Consider the following 16,581-nt stretch of genomic DNA (forward strand, 5'->3'; position numbering starts at 1 on the left):
AGTTTTTCATTGCTGATCCTAGCACTTAAAATCTCCAAAATTGATTTGTGCATCTATGTACCAGTTCATTATTCATACTAATCATTATAATATATATAATGTGTCTATCATGATTTTCTTTTTTACAAACATTTAAAAAAAATTAAAATTTCCGAAATTGATTTGTATCTCTAATTGAGTTGGTTTAGCCCAGTACTTGAAGCACTTAGTACCTTATATATATATATATATATATATATATATATATATATATATATATATATATATATATATATATATAGTTTCAAAAAATGCCCTAATTTTAAAATCAGTACAATGGGAAACATAATTTTTGTGGCCTTATCTGTTTGTCTAGGCAGGATCTCTCTGTAAATATTAATAATAATTCATGCATTGTATAAATTAATGATTCATTGGATATATATATATATATATATATATATATATATATATATATATATATGAATATGTATGGTGGTTTTAAATCATACATGATATTTTTTTTCTGCAGATATGACAGGTAGGACCATATCAGCAAAATAACCATGGCAAGTTCCAGTGGTGGCTCTTACACATCCAGCCAGGAGACAACACACTTTGCACGCATTTGCAGAATAGTGGTTGATGTGTTAAGAGACATTCTCTGGCAGGTGCTAATACATGAAATTCCTACAGCTGATCTACCGAACAGAGTTCAGGCAAATCAAAAGAAATTGGGAAAACTTGATGCAAAGATAAATAAATGGTTGTGTGGCATATCTCCTTCCTCCCCCGAGATTCCCATTGCCGAAAAGTTTGATGTCAGCTCACTTTACACATTAATAAGGAACCTTTGTAGCCAGGTCCCAGCTCCAAGCACACAGTGGGGAAAAACCCCACCCCCAGGTGGAAAAGCATTGGGCGATGACATAGAGAGAGTAAGAGAGTTCAGGAATACTCTTTATGGCCATGTAACACAGGCTAACATAAACACTGCAGATTTCAACAACCTTTGCAGTGATATTAAGAACATTGTCAGCAGGTTTGATGCATACTTTAGTTCCAAATCCATGAAATGTGATTTCATAAGGGATATTGATACCATTCTTACATGCACTATGGACAAACCCCTTCAGGATACGTACATTGACAAAATGAAGGAAATTGCTGTTTTATCAGGTATTAGAGCATGCTTTAATCCATAATTCAAGTTATTCACGGAGCAGGATATGAATACATTCTACAAGGTGGAAATCTAAATTGTCTTCTTGAGATATATTTGCCTTTTAAAAGTTCATATATGAAATCATTGTGGTCTTCTTGCTGAAATTTTCAGCATGATTTTGGGCCACTGTTTAATTTTTGTATACATGGTTAATAAAAAAATGATTAATCCACAAATATAATTATGGTGAGGTTTTGAAAATTGAATTTTAAGCTTCACCTGCAAAATGCAAACTTTTCATTTATTTATGCATCATTTACTGAACTTGACTCATTTTATGCCAGTATTTAGAACCAAACTGGGTGTTTTAAACATGATAACTATTTAGTTGTATTTAAGGAAAATGTAGAAGTGACAGCCAAACAAAACCTGGAAGAAAACAAAAATAGATTTGCCATTTGAAGCCATTGATTCTGCTTTCTTTTCCATTTTATATTTTATTAATATTTTTCTTGTTGAAACCATCAAAGCCAGTAAGATTGGAGTATGTAATTTTTGTATATGCAACTTCGACATTGCATACAATATATATTTGAACAAGTCTACCAGTATATTACTTTCCTATTTCTTTTTTACCTCATTTTAAAGGTAGAATTTTAGAGAAAATAATATTTCCTTGTGTGCTTGTTTACACTTGTCAATGTGATGGGTTTAAAGATTTATTACAGTATTGTTCTACTCGTTAGCCAATCACACCTTAAGGTATTCCAAAGACGTTAGTTTACGTTTGTGAAACGATATGTAAGGAAACTAATCATGCTATATCAATATTAGAAAATATATCAAGAATACTATTACCTCAAAATATTAGGAATTGAAGATTGTGAGACATAGCTACAGAGAAATAGTGAACAGCAAACACTTGTATGTACATTTAGGCAGACCTGTGCACCCTCCGCATATTTTGTATGGGGAAAAAAAGCAAAGAGTGAAATATGACTTTCAGGTGCCAAATCCAATTTTGTATAAGATGATAATACGAAAAATAGTTATTTAGCAAGTGCGAAACTAAAGTAAAAGAAGTACAAATGATAAAGCAAAAACAGCCAGGGTTAGTTAGCTCTATATTAAATATGAGGGTTGTGTGTAAAATGCTGTGACTAGGCACATGTATAGGGCATCTTTGTGCTCCATGTGTAGTGTAAACAGCATGTCTGAGTGAGGTTTGGAAAATGAATTTAAGATAACATCTATGAGGAATAGAGTGGAAGAAGAAGAATCATCTTTATTTGATGTCTCGATACAGCAAGACCTGGTAGTTCATTTCTGCTAGCAGAAAGGGTGATACTTATGCCTCCCGCAGACTTTGTGACAAAGTATTTCCGTTGGGAGTGGTGTTGAAAATGACTTGTCTTGCCACATAAAATAAGATAAGCAGAAAGAAATCGACATGGCTAGAAAATCAATTCCAATTACATTGTTCTTTTTGCGTAGGAAACATTCGACCAACTGCAGTATGAATCATTCCTCACATTGACAATTACATTGTTCTTTTCGCGTAGGAAACATTGGACCAACTGCACTATGAATCATTCCTTGCATTGACAGTTGGTTACAAGATGGAATAAGGATGTGTTGGTAATTTGGTGCAATACCAGTAGTGTGCACTTGTCAAGAATACTGAAAACTGACATGAACTACTTAAAATTTCTCCAAAAATTCCGAAAAGCATTTAGATGGTGTGCGCAGGTCTGATTTAGATGAATATATGTATGGGTAGACGGATTGATAGACAAGTGTAGTTTTGATTCGGATTCCAATCCTTCCATCAGTTTATCGAGTTTGCCTATATGCTGTTAATTGTGATACTCAAGCCATATATATACTTTCCAAAATTCATCTTTCAAAAGCTTTGTGTCTTATAATTAAAGATTCTAATTCATATTATGTAGAATGTCTATAGACAATACTATTATTTTTCTCAGATGATGTGAAAAATGTAAAGCAACAGGTTGGCAGTGTAATGCAGCAAGTTGATGGCTTAAAGCAGGAACTTGGTGATGTAAAGCAAAAAGGAGAAAGTGTTGCAAAAGGTAAGATATGTACATAAGGTACTCACCATTTTAGTAAGAAATGAAATATTTGCTCTTGATCACGATTATATGTCTTCTCAAATGATTTTATTCGTTGTTGAAAAACATTTCTTGAAATATCTATCCAGTTGGAAGTACCATGTTCTTTCATCAATGATATCTCTTCCAAAATCTGTCTTGGGATGTCCTGCACTAGATTCAGGCTGATAACATGGTACCAGGCTTACATAGTTGACCCTCTAAGGTTTTCATTTGAGAATCTTCACATTCTGGCCCCCACACCAAAACTGTAGACCCTTCTACACGAGATTCTCATGTGACATCTAACTTAGGTTAATCTCATGTGCATTTTAAGATGCAAATTAGGTAGAATTCACCTGAGCAAAAAGAGTTTAATAAGAAAATCACATATGCAGGAACTGTTAACATGAAAACTTTCTTGCCCACATAAGCAAGTCTGTTCATGTGAAAATGGCATGCTTATCAGCAAGATCTTGCTCATGTGAGTAACATCTTGCTCACATGAGCAAACAAAAAAAACCCCCACAACTATAGTATTTAGTTTTTATTGAATACATACATCTTTTGACAGAATTAAACAGAATAAGATCATATTCAAATCTAGTAGTCATAAGCATATTTGAATTCAATTATTGATCATTTAATAGGTTTCTCGCATGAGAAAAATAACTAGTGTTTGTGTGTATGTATCTGTTATATTTAATACATCACATTCATTCTGAAACCTTTAGGGTCATAATGAAAGATACTGCAGGAAATTTACTTCACATTAAAGGAGACCAGAAACCTATGGAAATATAGAATAATAATGTTGTTGTTGTTGTTGTTGTAGGGTTTAACGCCGTTTTTCAGCACGATAGGCTATACATGGCAGCCATTATTAATGGTGGAGGAAGAACCCGGGAAAACCCCCGGAAAGAACCACCTACCCACGAGAAGCTACTGGAAAGCTTTCTCACATACCCTCGAACCCACGCAGACAGAGGTGAGATGGCAGTGATCCATAACGGAGAGCGCTTTAGACCACTTGGCCACTCGGGGCCCCTAGAATAATAATAAAAGCACTATGGCAGAAAACATTATTCTGAAATATCATCTGCGACCGTAGTGCCAATATTTAAATATTGGCCTATCTTCTAGGAGCTGAATTTTCGTGACCTAGTATGCAAAATTTCCGCGCCTATTCGGTTACTTTTAGGATGTGACGTCATAGTAGCAACTACAGCAGCCCAAGTGGGAGTTGCCATAGTAAAAGACAATGCCATTTTGCGTTGCTTACGAGTGTAATAGAACATTAAGAAAAGCCTGTAGACAACATTTTTTTCTTTTCCGAAAGATAAGGCATAATGAAAGAATGGATACATTATTACAAACAAGTCGACTTCAAAGCAACATCATACAGCACTCTGTGGTCGTTACATTTCTCAAAGTAATGTTATGAGAGGAATCATGAAAAAATGGCAGCTCAAAGATACACAAATGCTAGGCCTATACTAAAAGTTGGCACTGTTCCAGACATACCTTAGGACATTTTAAATCCTGGGAAAAGTGTTAAACGTGTGAGTTACGAAAATAGGTGAAATGAGTAAACGTATTTTCAAGATGTTGACATACATGCCTTAACATGGCACAATCTAAATCAAATCTAAATCAAATCACCACTGCCCTAGGTGAAATTTAGATCTGATTTGAATAAAATGGAAGTTTTGCTAAAAATAAGATTCTAAACCTGTCATGTTTCGAGAAAACACAATTTTCAGTAATCCTAAAAAAATTAGAAATTAAAAAAAAAACTTTGAGTGTATGCATGGTACAGGTAGTATGTATAAACGTTAATCGGTAATGATTGGAACTGATATAAAACTATCCCTTTGGCAGTTTAAATATCAGCGATTAAAAGAAAAGAGGTCAAGGTTTCACATTAACTGGCTGACATTAGAAACTGGGGGGGGTGGGGCAGACTATTGACCCAACCCCCTTGCCCAATGTGTGAGCGCACATGGAACATGCTTTTTCTCCCTGTGATACGCCTTATTATTCCCCCCAGGACAAGCCCGTTTTGCATATTCTGGTCAGCTCTGGCTAAATTGCAAAATAGCTAAAGTTTTGATTTAAGTACACAAACAATAAAACCATTGTGACTATTAAACAGTAATTCTTATCCTTAGGACATACTTCAAAGAAACCATGTTCGACAGTGTGTGTATGTAAGCATCAGCAATTGATTGCCAAATAAACGATGCCTATTTTGTTGTTACTTACGATGCCATGGTCTTCATTTTAACAGTTCAAATCTGCAGTCACAAGTTACTGTGCATGTGGCAACTATTTTTCCCACGTTTTGTGCTCAACCTTATTTCCTTAGGTTTGTCTTAATGCATGTACCACTGTTTGCAGAATAAAATATTTATTCTGAATTAGTTCTTTGGGGGCACATATACTGCATGGTATATTTTGTTTTATTCCGTGTTTTAATTTAATTATGGTAATTAAATGTTACATATATGGTAAAGGAATGTCAGGTGTTATCTGGTCAAGTTTCTTTGGCAGAAATGGAGATGTGATTTTGTTTGCGGAGAAAATTTCACAGCATTCAACTCTTGTAAGAAAAGATTCAATCCATTATTGGCAATACTTGTGCATGATCTTTAAGCTTTTCTAATTACATTTAGCTCACCAGGCCATAAGGCTAGGTGACCTTCAGAAATGGCCTCCTGTCTATATTTATTGTCTGTCCATCAACAATTGCATTTTACCTTTTTGGTATTTGTAGTTCTCAACTGATTTCAGTACAGCCCGGAGTAAATATCATGTAAATTGCAGAACTGCTTTATAAAGAGCAAGATCCTTGCATATTGAGTGATTTAATATTTCCTTAGGTTTGTCTTAATGCATGTACCACTGTTTGCAGAATAAAATATTTATTCTGAATTAGTTCTTTGGGGGCACATATACTGCATGGTATATTTTGTTTTATTCCTTGTTTTAATTTAATTATGGTAATTAAATGTTACATATACGGTAAAGGAATGTCAGGTGTTATCTGGTCAAGTTTCTTTGGCAGAAATGGAGATGTGATTTTGTTTGCGGAGAAAATTTCACAGCATTCAACTCTTGTAAGAAAAGATTCAATCCATTATTGGCAATACTTGTGCATGATCTTTAAGCTTTTCTAATTACATTTAGCTCACCAGGCCATAAGGCTAGGTGACCTTCAGAAATGGCCTCCTGTCTATATTTATTGTCTGTCCATCAACAATTGCATTTTACCTTTTTGGTATTTGTAGTTCTCAACTGATTTCAGTACAGCCCGGAGTAAATATCATGTAAATTGCAGAACTGCTTTATAAAGAGCAAGATCTTTGCATATTGAGTGATTTAATATTTCCTTAGGTTTGTCTTAATGCATGTACCACTGTTTGCAGAATAAAATATTTATTCTGAATTAGTTCTTTGGGGGCACATATACTGCATGGTATATTTTGTTTTATTCCTTGTTTTAATTTAATTATGGTAATTAAATGTTACATATACGGTAAAGGAATGTCAGGTGTTATCTGGTCAAGTTTCTTTGGCAGAAATGGAGATGTGATTTTGTTTGCGGAGAAAATTTCACAGCATTCAACTCTTGTAAGAAAAGATTCAATCCATTATTGGCAATACTTGTGCATGATCTTTAAGCTTTTCTAATTACATTTAGCTCACCAGGCCATAAGGCTAGGTGACCTTCAGAAATGGCCTCCTGTCTATATTTATTGTCTGTCCATCAACAATTGCATTTTACCTTTTTGGGATTTGTAGTTCTCATTAATAATAGTGTTTGAAGAAATACTTTTAGTATTTTACAGAATTGGTGTTCTTTTGGATTAAAATGCATTTATAATATGGAATGTACTTTCAGAAGGATTTAAATGTTTCAACAACAGTTGTACTCAAATAAAGTATCGATTTGAATAAGTATTAAATTTAATTTTCATATATTGTTATTTTGTATTATCTTTTCTTTCATTTCCAGTATTACTATTGTTTGAATACCTTACGCTTTTACTGTATTTTCTCTCTATCCTTACTTACCTCACATATCGATTTAAGACAGTGAGTGTAAAATTACAGCAATCAGATACCCTCATCAAACGTGTGCCTTGAAACAATATAAAATGATTTATACTTTTTGCTTCAAAAGGTTAAAGTAAAAAGTAAAACAATCACGTGTTAAAGCTAATATCTAATTACCAGATTACAGTATTGACCTTGATTGAAATGAATTGCCACTGAACTTAGACACAAAGACACATTGATCACATTCAAGAGGGCTCTCAAAACTCACTTATTTCAACTGCAAGAACAAACTTAAAGACCCAATAATGTTTCCTACCTTAAATATTCTCAGCATGTTTTTTTAGTGTTTTCTAATGTCATTGTGTTTGCTTTTGTAATCATATCATTGTATGTATTTTATCTTACAGGTGTTGTCTAATGTTGTAAAGTGCTTAGAGCTTCTAAAGATTAGGCACTATACAAAGTCCTCATTATTATTATTATTATCATTATTATTTATCAGATACTAGTAGCTGCATTAATCTCTGGGAATGGAACACTGTAAGGAAATATGTTGGGCTCATTATCCTATGTGGCTCATTTTCATTGGAGATTTAAATTCATGGTTTGGGTGAACAATGAAAACTACGAAAATTGGTCCCCCAAGAAAATTGATGATACTTCAGTAAATAAAAGTGCTGGTGTCTGCATCCATTGTTTGTTTACAATAGAATGTAGTTCCTTTATTCACGTGAATTCAATACGAATTGCACGCGCATTTAATATTGTAAAATACTGCATGATTCTGACAATGTAAAGTTTACGGCGAAGAAAAATGAGCATATCATAATCTTATTAGCATCTTTTCATTTATTTACCCAAGAGAACCTACCAGATCTAATCTGATATTGAAGGTCTTTGGTTCCATATCCATTTTGACTCATTTCACATTGAGTTAAAAGATGAATTTTGTTCTAGGATAGTGAAAACCATTTATTTTAAAGTTGTTTCAGAAGAGTTTCATTTCCATATTTCCTTAGGTTCATTCTTTTTAAATGTCATTTGTTAAGAAGGAAGTAAAAATTCTTATTTCTTTGGAGAGAAACATACATAAACATTGCTTTTCGGTTCTAAAAGCATTACATGACTACATTGCAAGTATTTTTTATTAAACGATAATGATTAGTTCTCTATAAAATCATTCATTTTACATTTTCATTAATCACATTATTATAATATAAACAAGACCAAATTCAGTATCAGCGAGAAAGAAGGAAATGCTGAATACATTGGAAATATATTAACTAACATGTTAAATTGTAATTGTATATAAAATCATGAAACCAAACAAACGGTTTCCATTATTGGTTATTTACAACCCTGATACCCTAAACTGATAACAGATCACTTAGAAGCATTGCAAAAATTATATTACCATCTCAAAAGCATAACTGAAGAAGTTTCCATGGTTGTATACAGAAGAAACCATCACTATATTCAAAGGCATCTTGAGACCACATATGCAGACACGTACAGTTGTAAAGGCAAATGCTGCCTAATCTATAACACAATTCTTCAGTCCAAATTGTTAAAAAAAATTGACTTACAGGAATGAGCGTTACTAAATTTTAAATGTTTAGACTTGCAGTCAAGATTGAATGTATCTTTAAACATATATAATTTGTGTCATTCAATACCTTTGTGAAAACATTGGCATCATAAAACAAATGCACAATCACAAGGGTCAGATTCACAGCAAAATCAATGTTAAAAGTTACAAGTGCACTGGTCATTGAACAGTAACCTCAAGATGCAATCTCTGAGTCTACTTGTAACCTGGCTGACTGCTATAGAATGTACAAAAAAGTGATGTAATAAAGGATGACATGAAATTTTAGCTGAGAGAATTGGTCTCAATGAAAATATAAACATCCCACTGCAGGCTTGCAAATATTTAAGTTCAGCTTCAGTTTATGAAATGAAACCAAAATCTTTGCAACAGTTCAGTATCCTGACAGGGCTTCTGTTAAATCGATTTTATATGGAGTCCCAAGGATCCCCACATTTGAATTTTCTAGGGTCCTTACAATATGTTAAAGGGTTCCACTTTATAGTTTATACAGTAGGTTGTGTGTCTATGCATGCATGTGTGTGTGTGTGTGTGTGTGTGTGTGTGTGTGTGAGAGAGAGAGAGAGGTTTCACTAGAATTTTGGTGAAAATAAGAGTTTCACCAGCAAAAGTTGCAGTCCCCTCTCACAAGCATGTTGGGTATACATGAAGTGGATAAATATCCATTATAATGCCAGGAATAATGAGACACCAAACCTTGTCAGTTTTACTTATATGTAATTCTTTCACATATTCATGTATTAAAATTGATATCCCATCAGTGAACTTGGGAACACGCTACTCAAGGACGTTATTTAGACATTAATATGTAGCATCCTCCAAAACAAAAATATGGGGCAAGGCGTCTTAATTACAGAATTGCATGATCATGAATTTAATTGAATATTTTCCAATGAGCATTTTTGTGCTCAATCCTGAATGCTGTATTTCATTACTCTCATATTCTTCTTTTAAAGTTTGTAAAATGGTGCTGATTTGTCCTTTTTCTGATCTGACATGTTTTGAAGTTTGCAAAGATCCATCAGCTCTAACATTTTTGTCGTGTATCATCCACCAGTCACACTGTAAAGTATCTTGCCTATAATCTGGCGCCATTTTCTATAAAACCACAGACTGGTCCACTACCTAATTTTAATATGAATATAATGAATCTATGAGGCTATGGTCAAGTTGATGAAACCCATTTGTTTTCTTGGGAACAAACTGGGTCATATATAGTTAAATAAATAGAAAATGGAAATTTCTTACTCAGCAGTGACGTTTTGATAGCAGATTCTCAAATTTATAAGAGTGGAATTAAAGAGATGATACTAAAAATGATAAACACATCTTTTGACTGATTTTGATTTATTTTGTTTTTTAATTTACCAAAACAGCTTAATCCATGTACTGGAGAACATAAAATGTAATTTGTTGAAAAAAGGCATAATGATTACGACAAAAGCATAATGGCTGGCATGCACGCATTTAATGCCCAAAATAATTATTCAGATTTGCAAACGGCATTTCAGGTCTCAATTGAAAACCACAAATGGTAATAATATTTAATGTAGGATTTATCTTCTAATTTTGAATCCTTAGCATGTCACCCTTTCGAGATCATGTGCACTATACTTATTTGGTTACACTTGGAAATGAACACAATGCATAATTAATGAGCATGACTTCAACAGATAGCATATAAAATCCTTGATACCTCCATTTCGAGAAACCTCAACCTTTTCAGCAAGCTGGAAATCGACTTCATCAGCAATTTTTATTGTGTCCTACAGGACCCATTGGCTTGGATTTTGATGCATCATTTTTAATTTTATTGCATTTGGTATGCACATTTGTGCATTATAGGAAGACCTACCTGCTCTCATTGCACTTTTACTACCTTTTCCACTGGGACATACTTTTAGTATATATAGTAGTTTCCATCTTAGATGGAGACGTTTCTCACTATGCATGGTTTCTGCCCCATGTCACTTGGCCTGGAATTAGAACTAATCAGTTTGGTTCTCCATTTGAATAACTTGCAGTTACATGGATTATCAAGTTTCAAGTTTTTTTAATAACTATTTGTTATTCAGACCCCAATGAAAATATAAAAATGTGATTTACACATATTGGTATTGCTTTTTGACTCAACTTTATAGTATTGAACTATTTTTGTTGTCATTGAAATAGTTAATATTTTCAGGACTTGTGTTGGTGTATATATGGTTTGTGAAAGTTGATTTTTTTTCCCACTGCAATGAGCTTGATTAGCACAAGAATGTGGGAAATGTTTATTTAACTGTATTGATGTGCTTTTATGTCCACAAAGGCACATATGTGTATGTGTGCAAGTGTTTCTAAGAAGTATCAGATATTAAAACTTTGATATTTAGTGTATAACAATGATGTGGTTATCAATTCTTTGGTGAATAATAAAATATTACACTTTATTTTTTTAAAGTGTTTTTATACACATGTAATTGGAATGTAGGTGTTGATTCCAAGCATATACATGTACAACCTATTTATATCATTAAATTTTTTTCCAAGGCAGTTGAAATTTAAATTGTGTTATTTCATTTTTACCATAATGACTTTAAAACCCGCACCTCGAATGGTAAATAGTTGTTCATTTGATTGTCCTTCAAACTGGAAAAAAAATGAGTATGATCCACTCATCCACACTTATAAGAAAAGATTCAATCCATTATTGGCAATACTTGTGCATGATCTTTAAGCTTTTCTTATTACATGTAGCTCACCAGGCCAAAAGGCTAGGTATAATAATAATAATAATAATAATGACCTTATTTAAAGAGGGTAACACAATTAGCTAAAAACTAATCTACCTTGAGGCCCTCATACAAAGGAATTTATTTATTTAAGCTGCATCTCTGAAGCCACTGAATATATTGGGTTTGGAAGAAGGAAATAGAGTGGGCATTTCTAATCTCAGCTGGAATACTATTCCAGAGCAGAGTTCCAGAGTATTGGAAACTTTTTTTAAATAACTCCTTATTTGGTTTGGGAATTTTATACTGTTTGGTAGACATGGATCGCAGGTGGGGAGTATTACCAGGTAGCCTATACTGGAATAGTGGTTGTAAATATTCAGGAGCACTATTCTGAGATATCCTGTACATTAATTTGGCTTTTCTCAAACAGATTCGGTCTTTAATAGGTAATATTTTTAACCTACCAGCTAAACTTTCCTTGCTTTCTTTCTGGATTGATATTAGCCCAAATGCTCTTTTTTGAAGATGTGCCAGCTTTGCTATGTTTTTATCATTTGAATTACCCCATACTGTACTACAGTAGTCCAAATAGGGTTGTATGTAACTGTTATACAATAGTTTCCTGTGCCTTTCAGGGAGAAAATGTCTTATCCTACTGAGAAGCCATAAACTTGAATTGACTTTTTTACTGGTATGTTTGATATGTTCAGTCCATGATAGGTTATTATCTACCAGAACACCAAGTAGCCTATCATGACAGACTGTTTGCAGATTTGTACCCTTCCATGTCAGACATAGTTCATCACTATCAAGATTTGTCCTTCTTTGCCGTGTTGAGATAAGTAATATTTTAGTTTTACCAGTATTTACCACCATGCCATTACATGTGCACCAGTTTTCCAGTTTGTTTGTGACCTTTAGAAATGGCATCCTATCTATATTTGTTGTCTGTCCATCAACAATTGCATTTTACCTTTTTGGGATTTGTAGTTCTCAACTGATTTCAGTACAGCTTGGAGTAAATATCATCAAAATTGCAGAAGTGCTTTATAAAGAGCAAGATCGTTGCATATTGAGTGATTTGGTATTCTATTGGTTAACCTTATTATCATTCTGTGGGTAATATGGTTGATGCAGTATTCATTAAGCGTGTAATGTATGCTTGTATTATTAAGGTCTTGGATGAGTTTCCTCGTGAGTGAAATCCACACATACTAATGTGGAGAATGTCCATGTGATTGACAGAACTTTCTGACCCTCTGAAAGCCAAACATTTGATTTGATTTTGATAAAGAGTGAAACATGGGCTTATATTAGCTCAACTTTTGCGTATGTTCGTTCATTTCTGATCAAACGTTGATAATTATAAAGATATTGAATATTTTCAAATATTGAGTGAGATCCTTAGATATTAATAATGTAATCTGATTGCCTGAGCTTGCTACCACTCTAGGAAGCATATTTGTGATCTGACTTACAATGTATGATTTTATCATCAATGTAAATAATGACATTGATATATGCATATTTTTGAGGCCATATTGCATGCGTGCGAATTAAAAGCTTTTATGCATCAACAGTTAGAAGAATATATATGTTCCATTTCTTTAATTAAAGTTAGTTATTGTCCTTATTCTTTTAATTTTAATGTCATTAATAGGAACCTTTTATCTTTTTGTGCATAATCCTGTAATCAGATATATTGACCTGTTCGACTGTATTGGTAAAACAATTTGCATTGCTTCCTTCTGTGCAGGAAGAATAAGGACTGTAAGTGTATCAACTGGTGATGGCAGACACAAAATGACTAAGACGGTGCATACATTTTTTTTATAGATTTTATCATAGATTTCCTTAAAGAATCAAGGCATTAAAATGTCAGAAATGAATCTCTCTATTCCAGATATTGTTGAAATCAAAGAAACTGCTACAAAGAAGCATGATGCCTTATCAAAAGGTAAATTGTTGTATACAAAGTATTTGATTGTTTCAATTGGGCAATAAAATGTATTTATATGATTCTTTTCAAAATTTAGTATTGTTTGATAGAACCGGATCCAGTGACATTTATTGCTTTGACATTTCATGTTATAGGAAAACCAACATTTTAACAGGAAGCACATATTAAAACATCAGATTGTAAATGAGCATAATATATGGTCATTGTGCAGGAAAGCTGTTTTTGAAATAGGGCATCATTATCGGTGATGAATCTTTGAGGCATTTAAATGAGCAGAATTAACGAATTGAATCAGTAATTATAGGTTACTGCATTTGAATGCGAGATATAAATGAGTTTTTTGGATGGAAATACTGCACAATGTTTGGAGTGCAGTGTATCCATCCAACAAGACGAGTTCATATTTTCTCAGACAAATGCAGTAACATTTTATTATATGCTCATTTTCTTATTTTACCTAAGACTTAATTATGTAAACATCCACACTTATAAGAAAAGATTCAATCCATTATTGACAGTACTTGTGCATGATCTTTAAGCTTTTCTTATTACATGTAGCTCACCAGGCCAAAAGGCTAGGTGACCTTTAGAAATGGCCTCCTGTCTATATTTGTCGTCTGTCCATCAACAATTGCATTTTACCTTTTTGGGATTTGTAGTTCTCAACTGATTTCAGTCCAGTTTAGAGTAAATATCATCAAAATTGCAGAAGTGCTTTATAAAGAGCAAGATCCTTGCATATTGAGTGATTTGGTATTCTATTGGTTAACCTTATTATCATTCTGTGGGTAATATGGTTGATGCAGTATTCATCAAGCGTGTAATGTATACTTGTATTATTAAGGTCTTGGATGAGTTTCCTGGTGAGTGAAATCCACGCATACTAATGTGGAGAATGTCCATGTGATTGACAGAACTTTCTGACCCTCTGAAAGCCAAACTTTTGATTTGATTTTGATAAAGAGTGAAACATGGGCTTATATTAGCTCAACTTTTGCGTATGTTCGTTCATTTCTGATCAAACATTGAAAATTATAAAGATATTGAATATTTTCAAATATTGAGTGAGATCCTTAGATATTAATAATGTAATCTGATTGCCTGAGCTTGCTACCACTCTAGGAAGCATATTTGTGATCTGACTTACAATGTATGATTTTGTCATCAATGTAAATAATGACATTGATATATGCATATTTTTGAGGCCATATTGCATGCGTGTGAATTAAAAGCTTCTTTTATGCATCAACGGTTAGAAGAATATATATGTTCCATTTCTTTAATTAAAGTTGTCCTTATTCTTTTAATTTTAATGTCATTAATAGGAACCTTTTATCTTTTTGTGCATAATCCTGTAATCAGATATATTGACCTGTTCGACTGTATTGGTAAAACAATTTGCATTGCTTCCTTCTGTGCAGGAAGAATAAGGACTGTAAGGGACTTAACTGGTGATGGCAGACTCAAAATAATTAAGATTGTGCATACATTATTTTATAGATCTTTTCATAGTTTGCCTTAAGGAATCAAGGCATTAAAATGTCAGAAATGAATCTCTCTATTCCAGATATTGTTGAAATCAAAGAAACTGCTACAAAGAAGCATGATGCCTTATCAAAAGGTAAATTGTTGTATACAAAGTATTTGATTGTTTCAATTGGGCAATAAAATGTATTTATATGATTCTTTTCAAAATTTAGTATTGTTTGATAGAACCGGATCCAGTGACATTTATTGCTTTGACATTTCATGTTATAGGATAACCAACATTTTAACAGGAAGCACATATTAAAACATCAGATTGTAAATGAGCATAATATATGGTCATTGTGCAGGAAAGCTGTTTTTGAAATAGGTCATCATTATCGGTGATGAATCTTTGAGGCATTTAAATGAGCAGAATTAACGAATTGAATCAGTAATTATAGGTTACTGCATTTGTATGCGAGGTATGAATGAGTTTTTTAGATGGAAATACTGCACAATGTTTGGAGTGCAGTGTATCCATCCAACAAGACGAGTTCATATTTTCTCAGACAAATGCAGTAACGTTTTATTATATGCTCATTTTCTTATTTTACCTAAGGCTTAATTATGTAAACATCCACACTTATAAGAAAAGATTCAATCCATGATTGACAATACTTGTGCATGATCTTTAAGCTTTTCTTATTACATGTAGCTCACCAGGCCAAAAGGCTAGGTGACCTTTAGAAATGGCCTCCTCTCTATATTTGTCGCCTGTCCATCAACAATTGCATTTTACCTTTTTGGGATTTGTAGTTCTCAACTGATTTCAGTACAGCTTGGAGTAAATATCATCAAAATTGCAGAAGTGCTTTATAAAGAGCAAGATCGTTGCATATTGAGTGATTTGGTATTCTATTGGTTAACCTTATTATCATTCTGTGGGTAATATGGTTGATGCAGTATTCATCAAGCGTGTAATGTATGCTTGTATTATTAAGGTCTTGGATGAGTTTCCTGGTGAGTGAAATCCACACATACTAATGTGGAGAATGTCCATGTGATTGACAGAACTTTCTGACCCTCTGAAAGCCAAACTTTTGATTTGATTTTGATAAAGAGTGAAACATGGGCTTATATTAGCTCAACTTTTGCGTATGTTCGTTCATTTCTGATCAAACATTGAAAATTATAAAGATATTGAATATTTTCAAATATTGAGTGAGATCCTTAGATATTAATAATGTAATCTGATTGCCTGAGCTTGCTACCACTCTAGGAAGCATATTTGTGATCTGACTTACAATGTATGATTTTGTCATCAATGTAAATAATGACATTGATATATGCATATTTTTGAGGCCATATTGCATGCGTGTGAATTAAAAGCTTCTTTTATGCATCAACAGTTAGAAGAATATATATGTTCCATTTCTTTAATTAAAGTTGTCCTTATTCTTTTAATTTTAATGTCATTAATAGGAACCTTTTATCTTTTTGTGCATAATCCT

General features: G+C 33.1%; 1 protein-coding gene across 1 annotated transcript in view; it reads left to right on the top strand.

Annotated features, from left to right (window-relative positions):
- Nucleotides 1-16,581, top strand: part of LOC149771250 (uncharacterized) — an 89,708-nt gene that overhangs the window by 42,045 nt on the left and 31,082 nt on the right. Inside the window, exons 4-6 of the mRNA XM_089948691.1 lie at nt 512-1,158; nt 3,130-3,237; nt 13,547-13,600. Of these exons, the coding sequence (XP_089804817.1) occupies nt 546-1,158; nt 3,130-3,237; nt 13,547-13,600 (775 nt within the window). The 5' untranslated portion in view covers nt 512-545. The remainder of the gene's footprint in view (nt 1-511; nt 1,159-3,129; nt 3,238-13,546; nt 13,601-16,581) is intronic.

The sequence above is a fragment of the Sinohyriopsis cumingii genome, unplaced genomic scaffold, assembly GCF_028554795.1.
Source record: "Sinohyriopsis cumingii isolate HCF-2022 unplaced genomic scaffold, ASM2855479v2 utg002017l, whole genome shotgun sequence".
Classification (NCBI taxonomy): Eukaryota; Metazoa; Mollusca; class Bivalvia; order Unionida; family Unionidae; genus Sinohyriopsis; species Sinohyriopsis cumingii.